Genomic DNA, 15,090 nt, shown 5'->3' with positions numbered 1-15,090 from the left:
CTGTCATTAGGACTCATGAGGCAAGTAGGCAGGGCCAGGGGTAAGGGTGGAGCGCAGTGGTCACTTCCCTCCCCCCTGTGTGTGTGTGTACGCGACCGTTACAGTCATCATCTGTATTTGACTTCCTGATGCTTTTAATATTCTGAAATGAAGAAACTTTGGATTTTATCCAGACGAGTTCTGAAGAAGATGTATGGTATGATTGCTCTTAATTTGCAATATACAGTTAGGTCCATATATATTTGGACAGAGACAACATTTTTCTAATTTTGTTCTGTACATTACCACAATGGATTTTGAACAAAACAATTCAGATGCAGTTGAAGTTCAGACTTTCATCCTTAATTCAGTGGGTTGAACAAAATTATTGCATAAAAATGTGAGGAACTAACGCATTTGTTTTAAACTCAATCCCTTCAATTCAGGGGCTGAAAAGTAATTGGATAAATTAAATAATTGTAAATAAAATGTTATTTTCTAATACTTGGTTGAAAACCCTTTGTTGGCAATGGCTGCCTGAAGTCTTAAACTCATGGACATCACCAGACGCTGTGTTTCCTCCTTTTTAATGCTCTGCCAGGCCTTTACTGCAGCGGTTTTCAGTTGCTGTTTGTTTGTGGGCTTTTCTGTCTGAGGTTTAGTCTTTAACAAGTGAAATGCTCTATTGGGTTCAGATCAGGTGACGGACTTGGCCATTCAAGAATATTCCACTGCTTTGTGTCACGAGTTGGAGGTCCCAGGAGAGACCACCGCGTCGTCAAGCAATAAACAAACGGAAATCAGGTACAGACACATAAGAGTTTATTGCATAAACAAAAACCAGGGAAGGCAGCACAGACAAAACATGAGCTCTATGTACCATCAGCACAGTGGGAGAAAACCCCCACTGCGCCACTGTCTAGTAATACTCCAGAGGGGCGTGACTAAGCAACTCCTGGTATTCACTAGGGCCCCAGAAAGTAGGGTTAGGCTTTGCCGCAGGAAGTTGCCAGGGTCCACTCTGGAGCGTGAACTAGATAGTGACAGCAGGAACGAATGGACAACAGGTACCAGAAGGTACCGACGGCACATAGGCAAACATAACAGACAGGCAAATACAAACAGGGCAACTAATAACACAAGCAGGAGTACATAGCAAGGAAACAGGAGTGACAATGAGCAGAGAAGGACTTGCTCCACAAGTGGTATACTGCGTGGCCTTGCGCATGCCACTCTGCTGCAAAGAAAGGTGCAGCAAGGGCTTGCAGAACACAGACATATGAATAAACACAAAGTAACTAAAACATAACTGGCTGAACAGTTAACAGAAAGACAGAAAAGAGGACATCAAAGAGGACGGGAATGAACAATTAGGAAACCCACAGAGCACAGACAGACAGACAGGGATCCCATGGGTCAGCAGCATGGGAGAGTGAGTACAAACAGAAGCAGGACAAGACAACACACACCAGGAGAGCTGACACAGAACTGAGGAAACCTCAGCCTTATATACAGGTTCCATGGGTGCAGCAGAGAGGCCACACCCATGGAGCAGACAGAGAGGATTAACTCCTAATAGACACACAGGGGAGTAAACCCATAAAGAACCACAAATGACACACAGGAACGGAGCTGCAGCGAGAGCATAGACAGAAGGTCACAGCCAGAGGTAATGACTGTGACACTTTGCTTTAATAAACTCCTGGGTTGCTTTGGCTTTATGTTTTGGGTCATTGTCCATCTGTATTATGAAACGCCAACCAATCAGTTTGGCTGCATTTGGCTGGATTTGAGCACACAGTATGTCTCTGAAAAACCCAGAATTCATCTGGCTGCTTCTGTCCTGTGTCACATCATCAATAAACACTAGGGACCCAGTGCCACTGGCAGCCATGCATGCCCAAACCATCACACTGCCTCCGCCATGTTCTACAGATGATGTGGTATGCTTTGGATCATGAGCTGTACCAGGCCTTCACCATACTTTTTTCTTTCCATCATTCTGGTAGAGGTTGATCTTGGTTACATATGTACAAAGAATGTTCTTCCAGAAGTGTGCTGGTTTTTTAAGATGTTTTTTCTTTTTAGCAAAGTCCAATCTAGCCTTCTTATTCTTGAGGCTTATGAGTGGCTTGCACCGTGCAGTAAACCCTCTGTATTTACTTCCATGCAGTCTTATCTTTATGGCAGATTTGGATATTAATTTGCCTATATCCTGGAGAGTGTTTTTCACTTGGTTGGCTATTGTGAAGGGGTTTCTCTTTACCATGGTAATTATTCTGCGATCATCCACCACTGTTGTCTTCTGTGGGCGTAAAGGTCTTTTTGCATTGTTGAGGTCACCAGTGCTTTCTTTCTTTCTCAGGATGTATCAAACTGTAGATTTTTTTACTCCTAATAGTGTAGCAATTTTTCGGATGGTTTTTTCTGTTTTCGCAGATGAAGGATGGCTTGTTTCACCTGCATGGAGAGCTCCTTTGACCAGGGCCGGTGCAAGGATTTTTGCCTCCCTAGGCAAGATAAAAACTGCCGCCCCCCCTTATCAGATGATCTGCCCATATCATGACATCACATATGTTCCACCCCTTTCTCAGCTTTTAAATTAAAAGAACTGCTATGTTTCCCTTACGGTTAGTCCAGCTTCTTGTAGCTGTCTCTTTTTGCAGAACGGAATTGCGGACCCATACATTGAAAAAAATAGAACATGTCCTATTCTCTTAGTGCCGGCAATGTGCAGTCCTCAAAATGCGGAACGCACATTGCCGCTGTCCATGTTTTGTGGATCCGCAAAACACACACGGATGTGTGAATGGACCCTAAATGTGAGGTAAATTAGTTTCCAATGTAGTATTAATAACTAAACAATTACATAATAAACATATTGCATTGTCTACTTACCACCAGGACAATAAGATGATCTGGTCTCTGGCTGCAGTCTGGCTCTGGGGACTCCCTTGTCACTCTCTCCCCCCTCTCCCTCCCTTGTCACTCTCTTCCCCCCCCCCTCCCTTGTCACTCTCTTCCCCCCCTCCCTTGTCACTCTCTTCTCCCCCCTCCCTCCCTTGTCACTCTCTTCTCCCTCCCTCCCTTGTCACTCTCTTCTCCCCCCCTCCCTTGTCACTCTCCCCCCCCCCCTCCCTCCCTCCCTTGTCACTCTCCCCCCCCCTCCCTCCCTTGTCACTCTCTCCCCCCCCCTCCCTTGTCACTCTCTTCTCCCTCCCCTCCCTTGTCACTCTCTTCTCCCCCCTCCCTCCCTTGTCACTCTCTCCCCCCCCCCCTCCTTTGTCACTCTCCCCCCCTCCCTCCTTTGTCACTCTCTCCCCCCTCCCTCCTTTGTCACTCTCTCCCCCCTCCCTCCTTTGTCGCTCTCTCCCACCCCTCCCTCCCTTGTCACTCTCATTCTACCCCCCCCCTCCCTTGTCACTCTCATTCTACCCCCCCTCCTCCCTTGTCACTCTCATTCTACCCCCCCTCCTCCCTTGTCACTCTCATTCTACCCCCCCTCCTCCCTTGTCACTCTCATTCTACGCCCCCCCTTGTCACTCTCATTCTACCCCCCCTCCCCTCCCTTGTCACTCTCATTCTACCCCCCCTCCCCTCCCTTGTCACTCTCATTCTACCCCCCCCTCCCCTCCCTTGTCACCTCTAGTGTAGCGTGGCCGAGCTCTGTTCGGTCCGCTGTACAGGAGCATTTGTTTCTTGTACCCGGCCGGACTGAAAGGAAGTGCACACTAAGTGAGCACTTCCTGTCAGTCCGGCCGGGTACAGGAAACAAAATCTCCTGTACCGCGGACCAAACAGAGCTCGGCTACGCTACATTAACAACAGCACAGAGCAGACACAGCATGACAGCAGGCGCAGGCAGGCTGCACAGCACTGAGCCGGCGGCCGGAGATTCTTTAGAGCGGCTCACCGCAACGGGCGCGCCCTGCTAAATGGCACCCTAGGCGACTGCCTAAGTCGCCTTACTAGTGGCGCCGCCCCTGCCTTTGACCGCATATTTACTTCTCAGCAAAATCTTCAAAATGCAAGCACCACACCTCAAATCAACTCCAGGCCTTTTATGTGCTTAATTGAGAATGAATAATGAAGGAGTTGCCCACAACTGCCCATGAAACAGGCTTTGAGTCAATTGTCCGAGGTTGAAGAACAGGAGATACTCTGACTCTCTGATTAGTAGAGCCCAAAACATAGTTCAGGACGCGACATGATTATCTCTGTGCTACTAGGACTGTAGAGAACATAACCATCCCTTTCCAGTAACTTCCCTATAAAAAAACTGATAGTACAACCATAACCAATTTTTTATGGGACAGGGGTCGGTCACAGCTTTATTTAAACTCAATCATGAGGTTATTGATAAACCGTAGTATCATATCACGGGATCTGAAGTGGTTTGTCAGCAAGTCCGCTTCCTCTCCACCACCTCATCTCCACACAATGCCCTCCAGCTGTGACTTCAGGTGAAAACAGTAGTGTAACACTACAAACAAAGTTAAAATTGTATTAAAGTCTTCAAATACCCCGTTGATAAAAAAAAGGGGGTGGGAGAGAGGGAAGATCCTGGTCAGACATTCAGAGAAAGAGGAGTGAAGTAAGGCGACATTCCTATAACTCCAAAAGGGGATGGGCCTATTATACACTGGATGGGGCCATTATTCTAAAATAAGGAGGGGGATCAAAGGAAGTTGAAAAGAGCCATCCTCTTGAAAACGGCCATAGGGAAGTTTTTATTAATCCCCACTGCAGAAAATAAACCATGTCTCCTGCAGTCATGGACAACTTCCCTAAATGGGTCGTCGTCAACCCAGAATCGCAAAGATCAGAATGCATTTGAGGGGGTGTTTTTTTCTACACAGTATAGCAGATATTATGACAGGGTAACATAGTAACATAGTTTATAAGGCCGAATAAAGACATCTGTCCATCCAGTTCGGCCTGTTATCCTGCAAGTTGATCCAGAGGAAGGCAAAAAAAAAAACTGTGAGGTAGAAGCCAATTTTCCCCACTTAAGGGGAAAAAAATTCCTTCCCGACTCCAATCAGGCAATCAGAATAACTCCCTGGATCAACGACCCCTCTCTAGTAGCTATAGCCTGTAATATTATTACGCTCCAGAAATACATCCAGGCCCCTCTTGAATTCCTTTATTGTACTCACCATCACCACCTCCTCAGGCAGAGAGTTCCATAGTCTCACTGCTCTTACCGTAAAGAATCGTCTTCTATGTTTGTGTACAAACCTTCTTTCCTCCAAACGCAGAGGATGTCCCCTCGTCATAGTCACAGTCCTGGGGATAAATAGATGATGGGAGAGATCTCTGTACTGACCCCTGATATATTTATACATAGTTATTAGATTTCCCTTCAGTCGTCTTTTTTCTAAAATGAATAACCCTAATTTTGATAATCTTTCAGGGTACCGTAGTCCATCCATTTCAGTTATTAGTCCATCCATTCCAGTTATATGTAGTCAGGGACGGTTTTAGACAAAATGTGGCCCTGGGCAAAATCAAAAGTACAAAATCTTGTAATAATGTACTAACAACACAGTTACATTCTGTCGATTCCGGCCCTCCCTCACAGATTTACACCTTGTAAAGCTCCTCACACAGTTCTTTACCCTCATAGCCCCAGAATATGCCACATGCCCCCTCCCCTCACAGCAATGAGTTCCCCTTACGCACGGCATCTGAGAGTGTTAAAAACCGGAAGCGCGGGATTCCTCTTCAGGCGCGCTTTCCCCCAGAGGAGATCAGGGAAAGCACCCTGTTCTAAAAATGAGTCGCAGCCTATACTAGGCTTTGCATGCTCATTGTTAGTATATCCCAGTTCAGGCCACTAGATGGCAGCACTAAACTGTGATAAGGACTACCGTAGTGTTTTCAAGTTGTGCTTGTGTTCAGACTTTGTGGATATGACTAATAGGACGGGTTGCTCTATCGGAAATGTGTCATCGTCTGTATTTGACTTCCTGATGCTTTTAATATTTTGAAATAAAGAAACTTTGGATTTTGTGAGAAGATGTGTTTTTCCACAATTGAAAATTTGGGCTCTATACTGTATGTGAAAAAAAAAAACTGCTTGTGTTTAGTTAGAGCCTTGAAGGGCAGGTATTTTTGTTTTTATTCCATGTGCTATATACTGAAAAATGTATGCTCAACTTTGCTGCCATTGTTTTTTTTTTTTTTTGGACTAAATAAAGCCAATTTGAAAACCATGAAGCCTCAATACCAAGCATGCCAGACACACAGATCCTGACAACCCCATAATTTCAAATTAACCTTCTTTATATACCGTAATTATCTTAATAATGTAATCTTTGTGATTTTTTTTTTTTTTTTTTTAGTATAACAGAATAAAACCCATTATAACTCCTCGGTTTGCAATATCCTGCAGTGAAAAGTTACTGAAGGAGCTTGGCAAGTTTGCTGATGAGCAGGACCTACATATACAGGTATAAGTATGTAAACTACAGGATACAATACATGTATTTTTGCAGTCAAATTCATCAGAATGTAGTTAATGGTGTTGTTTAGTTTAGAAAACCCTCTTCAAATACCCTTAGGGAATCATAATACATCCATTATAATCCATCAATCATCTGAAACCAAAGTATGGCGACAAAGAACGTCTCTTTCCTTTTGAGGACTCGGCACTCTGTGCATTACATGGGCAGTTCACTGATTTTGATGGGTCACCTGTAATACTATATTTCTTCTGTGATGGAAATGAAAGGCCATGGACACATTTGAATACTTCCCAACTTTTTGGACGGTCAAAGAGGGACACTTATGGTCAGGGGCGTAGCTAGAAATGCATGGGCCCCATAGCAAAAAAAATTCATGCCCCCCCCATCTCCCACCCCCACATATCTATCGGGCCTCCCACCACCCCTTCCAGAGCTCCCACCCAAACACCCATCCTAGATCTCCCACCGCCATGAGCATAGAAAAGTCAGAGGAGTTCCGCCCCATCCCCATTATAGTCAATGGGGACGGAGCAGCGGTCCAGCGAAATAGCAGCAGGACGGATCCGACAGGCTGAACAGTGTCCGCAAGTGTAAAAGTACCCTTAGTCTGTCATATAAGGGGGGGGGGAAGAAACCCCAGAACTAGAGTGTGCCCCCCAAAAGAAGGAAGGGGTGCCCTCCCTATCACTACTGGTATCTCTTTAACTTCAGATCATCAGACTCTCACTTACTAATTACAGCACACACCCCTGTAGTGTCCACCATCAGACAGGGGAGGGAAGAAACCCCAGTTGGGGGGCACACTCTAGTTCTGGGGTTTCTTCCCTCCCCTGTCTGATGGTGGACACTACAGAGGTGTGTGCTGTAATTAGTAAGTGAGAGTCTGATGATCTGAAGTTAAAAAGAGATACCAGCAGTGATGAGGAGGGCGCCCCTTCCTTCTTTTGGGGGGCACACTCTAGTTCTGGGGTTTCTTCCTGTTACAGCAGGCACTGGACAGGCACAGAGGCAGGACTGTAGACAGTGGACGCCGCACGCCGGAGTGGAGACCAGTTGAGGAGGAGGCAGGAGCACCGGCCGGTACCGAGCAGACTGGAGAAGGGTCTGACTCGGACCGGTCCCACAGCGCAGGCAGGCTGAGGCACAGGCGGGAATCTGACTGGCGCTGCGGCAGGAGTCGGGACCACTCCCACCTAGACTCCAGGTAGTAAACCCCGTGGGCCCGGCCCCCTCCACCGCGGCCTATCTCATCTGCTGCCCGGCCCCGTGCCCTGCTCTCTGCTCCTGACTCCTTCTCCCCAGCCAGGCCCGAGCCAACCCGGGCCGTGGACCGCCCACGGACGGCACTAGTCAAGTGTATGTAAATAGCTGACATTGGGTGAATAAAGCTTCTATTTTTTTGGAGTGCTGTCTTCTCCTTGCTTATCTGTCGTCTGGTGAGGATTTGGATTCTGCCTCTGTGGAGGTGTGCGCCCCCCTTTTTCATTCATTTTTTCATTGTAATTTTTTTATTTTGTTTTGTGCTGTGCCGCTCTAAGTTTTAGCTGTCCTCCTTGGATATCTTCTTCCGAATACATCAGCTGTATACAACTTCCTGCTGCTATCTATGACATTTTACATAGCCTGATGGAGCAGAAGATTGTCAGGAAGGAAGTTTTCCTTCTTGACAATCGCTTGCTCATCAGTATGCGGAGTGATTGCTAATGCCATCGTTTGTCCCCATACACAATCATTGTTTGCCGGCAGCAGTGGCCAGTGGCAGACTGACAACTCATGGGGCCCCCCGGGCAAGCCACACCCACACACAGCTCCACCCACATATCGCACCGCGCCTGCTCCAGGCTCATGTGGGCCCTTGGGCGATAAAGTCTCAGTGGCCCCCCTATACAGTGTACTCTCTGAGTACAAAAATGTAGTAGTGTTACCTGCAGTCCTATGTAAAACCACAGATAACACTAGTGCTGATAATGTGGTAGTGTTATCTGCAGTCCAATGTAAAAACACAGATAACACTAGTCCTGATAATGTGGTAGTGTTACCTGCAGTCCTATGTAAAACCACAGATAACACTAGTGCTGATAATGTGGTAGTGTTATCTGCAGTCCAATGTAAAAACACAGATAACACTAGTCCTGATAATGTGGTAGTGTTACCTGCAGTCCTATGTAAAAAGCCAGATAACACTAGTCCTGATAATGTGGTAGTGTTACCTACATCCTTAGTATGCCTCCCTGTGTCTCTCCCACAGACTCCATGCTGGCGGCGCTGCCTCCTCTTCCATCTTCTTCTTGCCCCGCACAGAACGTCCTGATGCAGCTGCGTCAAGAAATAGGAACACTGTGGGCATGGTGATGGTGACACACAGGGAGAGACACACAGGCACAGACACACACACACACACAGGGACAGACACACACACACACAGGGACAGACACACACACACACACAGGCACAGACACACACACACACACAGGGACAGACACACACACACAGGGACAGACACACACACACACAGGGACAGACACACACACACACACACACACACACAGGGACAGACACACACACACAGGGACAGACACACACACAGGGACAGACACACACACAGGGACAGACACACACACACACACACACACAGGGAGAGACACACAGCTAGGCTTCACCACACTCCAGCCAGGCTCCCCTCCATACAGGAACACACAGGGTCACTAGTGGGGGGGAGCAGGGTTACTAGTGGGGATACAGGAGGAGGGGGAAGCGGGGTCACTAGTGGGGTGACAAGAGGAGGAAGAGCAGAGTCACTAGTGGGGTGACAGAAGGAGGGGAAGCAGGGTCACTAGTGGGGGGAGCACGGTCACTAGTCAGATGACAGGAGGAGGGGGAGCAGGGTCACTTGGGGGGGGCAGAAGGAAGGGGGGAGCAGGGTCACTGGGGTGCAGGAGGAGGGGGGGAGCAGGGTCACTAGTGAGGTGACAGGAGGAGGGGGAGGAGGGTCACTAGTGGGGTGACAGGAGGAGGGGGAGCAGGGTTACTAGTGGGGTGACAGAAGGAGGGGGGAGCAGAGACTGGATGGAACCATGATTGGGGGAGGGGGGAAACACTTACTTGAAGACTGACAGGCCGGGCTTTTCACTGCTACAACAACACGGCCGGGGGGGTCACAGGCCCAGGGTCAGCTTTTCTCTCAGACCAGTCCAGTCACATGAGTCCGCGGCTCCCCAATGTCCTTGGGCAGCGTGCCCCGTTCTCCTTAATACAGCCACTTCCGGGAGTCGGCCCCTCCTCCTTCCAGCTTTCGCCGGCTTCCCCTGCCTGACCCGACCTGTATCGCCAATACCCAACCAATAACAAAGCTCTGAGCTTTGTTATTGGTTATTTCAGGCACAGGCAGCATCGCTGCGCTGCCTGTGCCGTTCACAGCGCTCACTGCGCTGATGAATGTGGGGGACTTTTTCCAGGGAGTAAAATGTATTATTATTTTGTAAAAGCAGTGGCATGCCTAGGTTGTTTGGCACCCGGGGCGGGTCCTTTTTTCTGTCCCCCCCCAATACTTAAAAAAAAATCGTACCCCCTCACAGTAGTATTGCCCTCATTGTACAACCTTCACAGTAGTTTTGTACAGATGTGTGCCACCTAACAGTAGTTATGCCCACATTGTGCCCCCTAACAGTCATTATGCCCACATTGTTCTACCTTAAAGTACTTATCCCTTCATTTGTCCCCCTTCATAGTAGTTAAGTCCTCATTGTGCCCCTCTCACAGTAATAGTAATAATGCCCATTGTGCCCCCTTAATAGTAATAATGCCCATTGTGCCCTCTTCACAGTAATGCCCATTGTGCCCCTTTCACAGTAATAATGCCCTCTGTGTCCCCTCCATAGTAGAAATCCCCATTGTGCCCCCTTCATAGTAGTAATGCCCTCTGTGCTAGTAATGCCTATTGTGCCCCCTTCACAGTAATAATGCCCCTGTGCCCCCTTCATAGTAGTAATGCCCTCTGTGCACCCTTCATAGTAGTAATTCCCTCTGTGCACTGTGCCCCCTCCATAGTAGAAATACCCATTGCGTCCCCTTCATATTAGCAATGCCCTCCGTGCCCCCTCCAGAGTAGAAATGCCCATTGTGCCCCCTCCATAGTAGAAATGCCCATTGTGCCCCCTTCACATTAGCAATGCCATTGTGCCCCCTTCCAGAGAAGAAATGCCCATTGTGCCCCCTCCAGAGAAGAAATACCCATTGTGCCCCCTCCAGAGTAGAAATGCCCATTGTGCCCCCTTCACATTAGCAGTGTCCATTGTGCCCCCTCCACAGTAGAAATTACCTTTGTGCCCCCTTCACATTAGCAATGACCATTGTGCCCCCTCTGTGTTAAAAACCCCCATAAAACAAAAAAACACAGTAACTACCCACTTGTACGGTTCCTAAAGCTCACAGATTGCCCTGCAGCACTGTGTGGGCGGAGCTTATGCAGATTTGCGGTCTTCAGGCTCCGCCCATACAGGCCGGCAGCACGATCCGTATCTGCAGGCTGAATGGTGGAGCGGGGAGAAGTCTTCCTGCTCTACCATTTAGAGCTCCACCGGCCTGAAGTAGCGGAGGAGCGCAGGGAGCTGAGCGGTGAGTGACAAGACCCAGCTCCCTGCGCTCCAGAAATGAGCGCTTCCATCAATATTGATGGTGGCGCTCATTGCTTCTGTCACCCCCGTGAGAGCCGGGACCTGGGGAGGACCGCCCCCCGCGCCTCCCCCCCTTATTATGCCACTGAGTAAAAGTTATTGCGACCTCTGGCTGCAGGAGTGAGCGGGCCCCCTAGTGGCCACGGGCCCTCGGTCCATGCCCGAATGCCCGAATGGTCAGTCTGCCCCTGGCAGTGGCTGTTTAGACGTCATGATCAGCTGCAAGCAAACTTTGATTTAGGTGTCTGCACCAATAATCCTATTACCCAATGAATGAGCGTTTCACCTGTTCATCAGCTAATTGGCGGCGGCACCTTTATAGCAGCAGATTATCGCTAATGAGTACGCTCGTTAGCGGTAATCTGCCTGAGCATCGGGCAATGTAAAGGGGCTATAAGAGAAGGGAGGGGAGAAGAAAGAGAGTAATCAGAGACAGGAGCAGTGCTCTGTTGGATTTTTTAAATTCAGCAGCACAGCATCTAGGCGAAGAAGTTCTCCGCACTCTGCAAGTTCTCTGCACTCTGCAGAAGCAAAATGATAGGGAATTGTTAATTATGACTCTAGAAAATTGCAATTAGGAAGGAAATGAACAATGAAAAACTCCTTAGCCTTCAAAAACTTGTTGCCAGGGGAACCCTTCTAACAAAAAATATTTTCTAAAACGGACAAGCCCTTTAAATCAGCGGGGACTTAAAGGAACAGTAAATCTATAAATGAATAAAAGTTGAGCTGAGTTCTAACTTACTGCATGCAGCACTTTTTTTTCCAACAAAAAAAAAAACAATCTCAGATGGAAATGGCTAAATGTGCATAAGGGCAAGTTCACACTTCAGTTATTTGGTCAGTTATTTCCATCAATTATTGTGATCCAAAATCGGGTGCGGGTCAAATATACAGAACAGCAGATCTTTCCATTATACCTTATCTCTGAGCAGGCTTCACTACTGGTTTTGGCTCACAATTAGTGCTCATTCACATGACCATGTTGTTTTTTGCGGTCCGCAAATTGCTGATCCGCAAAACACGGATGGCGCCCGTGTGCCTTCTGCAATATGCGGAATGGAACAGGAGGCCTATTATAGAAATGCCTATTCTTGTCCGCAAAATGGAAATGAATAGGACAGGACTCATAATTCTTGCAGGGTTACAGAACGGAGCAACGGATGCGGACAGCACACAGAGTGCTGTCCGCATCTTTTGCGGACCCATTGAAATGAATGGTTCTGTATACGGACCGTAAGCGGAACGCAGAAAACGACCCGTATACGGAATGCAAAATACATTCGTGTGAACGAGCCCTAACTGATGGAAATAACTGACCAAATAACTGAAGTGTGGTTTAGCTCCGCATCCGTTCCGCAAAATGCGGAATGCACATGGCAGGTATTCGTGTTTTGCGGATTCACAATTTGGGGACTGCAAAACAGCCAATGGTTATAATATTAAAAACCATAATAGTCCTAATTTAGTTTAATCCTTGTTGTCTTGCATCCACAATCTTTGCTTAGTGGTCAACAGCGCTAACAAACACTTGCATCACTTGGTAGTCAGTTAGTATTGTTAGTCTCTTTGTTACATACAAAGTGCAGAAAGTGCTTGAGACACACTTGTTTGTTGCAGTACGTTACCCACTCCTGTGTCTGTGCTGGCCTCTTAGCCGATGCTGCAATCTCCTCTCTCGCTCTGCTCTGCTCTAATACAACGAGCAGAGCGAGAGAGGAGATTGCATATTTGGTATTGTCGCGTCCGTGACAACCTGCTCTAAAAAAATATCACATGATCTAACCTGTCAGATGAATGTTGTAAATAACAAAAAATAAAAACGGTGCCAAAACAGCTATTTCTTGTTACCTTGCCTCACAAAAAGTGTAATATAGAGCAATCAAAAATCATATGTACCCTAAAATAGTACCAACAAAACTGCCACCTTATCCCATAGTTTTCAAAATGGGGTCACTTTTTGGAGTTTCTACTCTAGGGGTGCATCAGGGGGGCTTCAAATGTGACATGGTGTAAAAAAAAAAACTGTCCAGCAAAATCTGCCTTCCAAAAACCGTATGGCATTCCTTTCCTTCTGCGCCCTGCCGTGTGCCCGTACAGCAGTTTATGACCACATATGGGGTGTTTCTGTAAACTACAGAATCAGGGCCATAAATATTGAGTTTGGTTTGGCTGTTAACTTTTGCTTTGTTACTGGAAGAAATGGATTAAAATTGAAAATTTGCCCAAAAATTTAAATTCAGAAATTTCATCTCCATTTGCAAATAACTCTTGTGGAACACCTAAAGGGTTAACAACGTTTTTAAAATCAGTTTTGAATACCTTGAGGGGTGTAGTTTCTTAGATGGGGGTCACTTTTATGGAGTTTCTACTCTAGGGGTGCATCAGGGGGGCTTCAAATGGGACATAGTGTCAAAAAAACCAGTCCAGCAAAACCTGCCTTCCAAAAACCGTATGGCATTCCTTTCCTTCTGTGCCCTGCCGTGTGCCCGTACAGCAGTTTACGACCACATATGGGGTATTTCTGTAAACTACAGAATCAGGGCCATAAATATTGTGTTTGGTTTGGCTGTTAACCCTTGCTTTGTAACTGGAAAAAAATTATTAAAATGGAAAATCTGCCAAAAAAGTGAGATTTTGAAATTGTATCTCTATTTTCCATTAATTCTTGTGGAACACTTAAAGGGTTAACAAAGTTTGTAAAATCAGTTTTGAATACCTTGAGGGGTGTAGTTTATAGAATGGGGTCATTTTTGGGTGGTTTCTATTATGGAAGTCTCGCAAAGTGACTTCAGACCTGAACTGGTCCCTAAAAATTGGGTTTTTGAAAATTTCTGAAAAATTTCAAGATTTGCTTCTAAACTTCTAAGCCTTGTAACATCCCCAAAAAATAAAATATCATTCCCAAAATGATTCAAACATGAAGTAGACATATGGGGAATGTAAAGTAATAACTATTTTTGCAGGTATTACTATGTATTATAGAAATAGAGAAATTGAAACTTGGAATCTTGCAATTTTTTTAATATTTTTGGTAAATTTGGTATTTTTTTTATAAATAAAATATAGATTTTTTTACTTTATTTTACCAGTGTCATGAAGTACAATATGTGACGAAAAAACTATCTCAGAATGGCCTGGATAAGTCAAGGCGTTTTAAAGTTATCACCACTTAAAGTGACACTGGTCAGATTTGCAAAAAATGGCCTGGTCCTTAAGGTGAAATAAGGCAGTGTCCTTAAGGAGTTAAGGGGTTAACTGGCAGATCAAATTTTTGTTGACATGTTTTCTATTTCTGTTGACATGTTAAATAGACAAGTCCAATGTGAAAAACGAGCAAAATAGAACACGTTGTGATATTCTCAGATCTGTCAGATGGTTAGTGGAAAAAAAACATATGAGATATGTGAGTTCACCCACTGGGGGTCATTTACTAAGACTGGCTTTTTATGGTGGCCTTAGATTAGCCAGTGTTGTCAGTTGCATATCATTGTGGTGCACCTTTCGCAGTGATTTATGTATTTTTATATTTGCATCCACACATTATCCCATCTTGTGTAGGATGCCATTGTGGTGCATGTGGTCCGTTGTCGACATCCTCCATTGCATGCATTTTTGCTGGGGATTGCCGTTAACGGATCACATGCGGAGGAATTGCTCCTCCGATTATAAACACGCCACAGTGTTTGGGTTTTTTGAGCATTTCCTCCCATTTAGGCCACTTTATTTCAGTTATTTTTCTTGATATGTTTAGAATGTGCCATTGCGTACTGTTGGTAGCATTCTGTTGCACCTGGTAGCCTGTGTCATATGGTCTGTTATAGGTGGGGATTACAGTCTTATATCAGACCGTGTTCACACACGGTAGGTAGTCTAGTGGTAGGAACCCATGCCACGCAGAGATACCTTGATGGTGGTGCAAAAGGGCTCCGATGTGTTCCTGACAGGAATACATTGGCTAAAGTCTC

At 46.3% G+C, this 15,090-nt stretch overlaps 1 protein-coding gene across 2 annotated transcripts in view; it reads left to right on the top strand.

Annotated features, from left to right (window-relative positions):
• The window catches only part of GDA (guanine deaminase), a 185,009-nt gene that overhangs the window by 150,523 nt on the left and 19,396 nt on the right, over positions 1-15,090 (top strand). Inside the window, exon 7 of one of the 2 annotated variants that reach the window (XM_040417077.1) lies at positions 6,327-6,434. The exons of the other annotated variant lie outside the window; for it this stretch is intronic. Within the exon in view, the coding sequence (XP_040273011.1) occupies positions 6,327-6,434 (108 nt within the window). The remainder of the gene's footprint in view (positions 1-6,326; positions 6,435-15,090) is intronic. 2 annotated transcript variants of the gene reach the window in all.

The sequence above is a fragment of the Bufo bufo genome, chromosome 2 (genome assembly GCF_905171765.1).
Source record: "Bufo bufo chromosome 2, aBufBuf1.1, whole genome shotgun sequence".
Taxonomy (NCBI): Eukaryota; Metazoa; Chordata; class Amphibia; order Anura; family Bufonidae; genus Bufo; species Bufo bufo.
The sequence above is the reverse complement of the archived record's forward strand: the minus strand, read 5'-3'. Positions and strand labels throughout refer to the sequence as shown.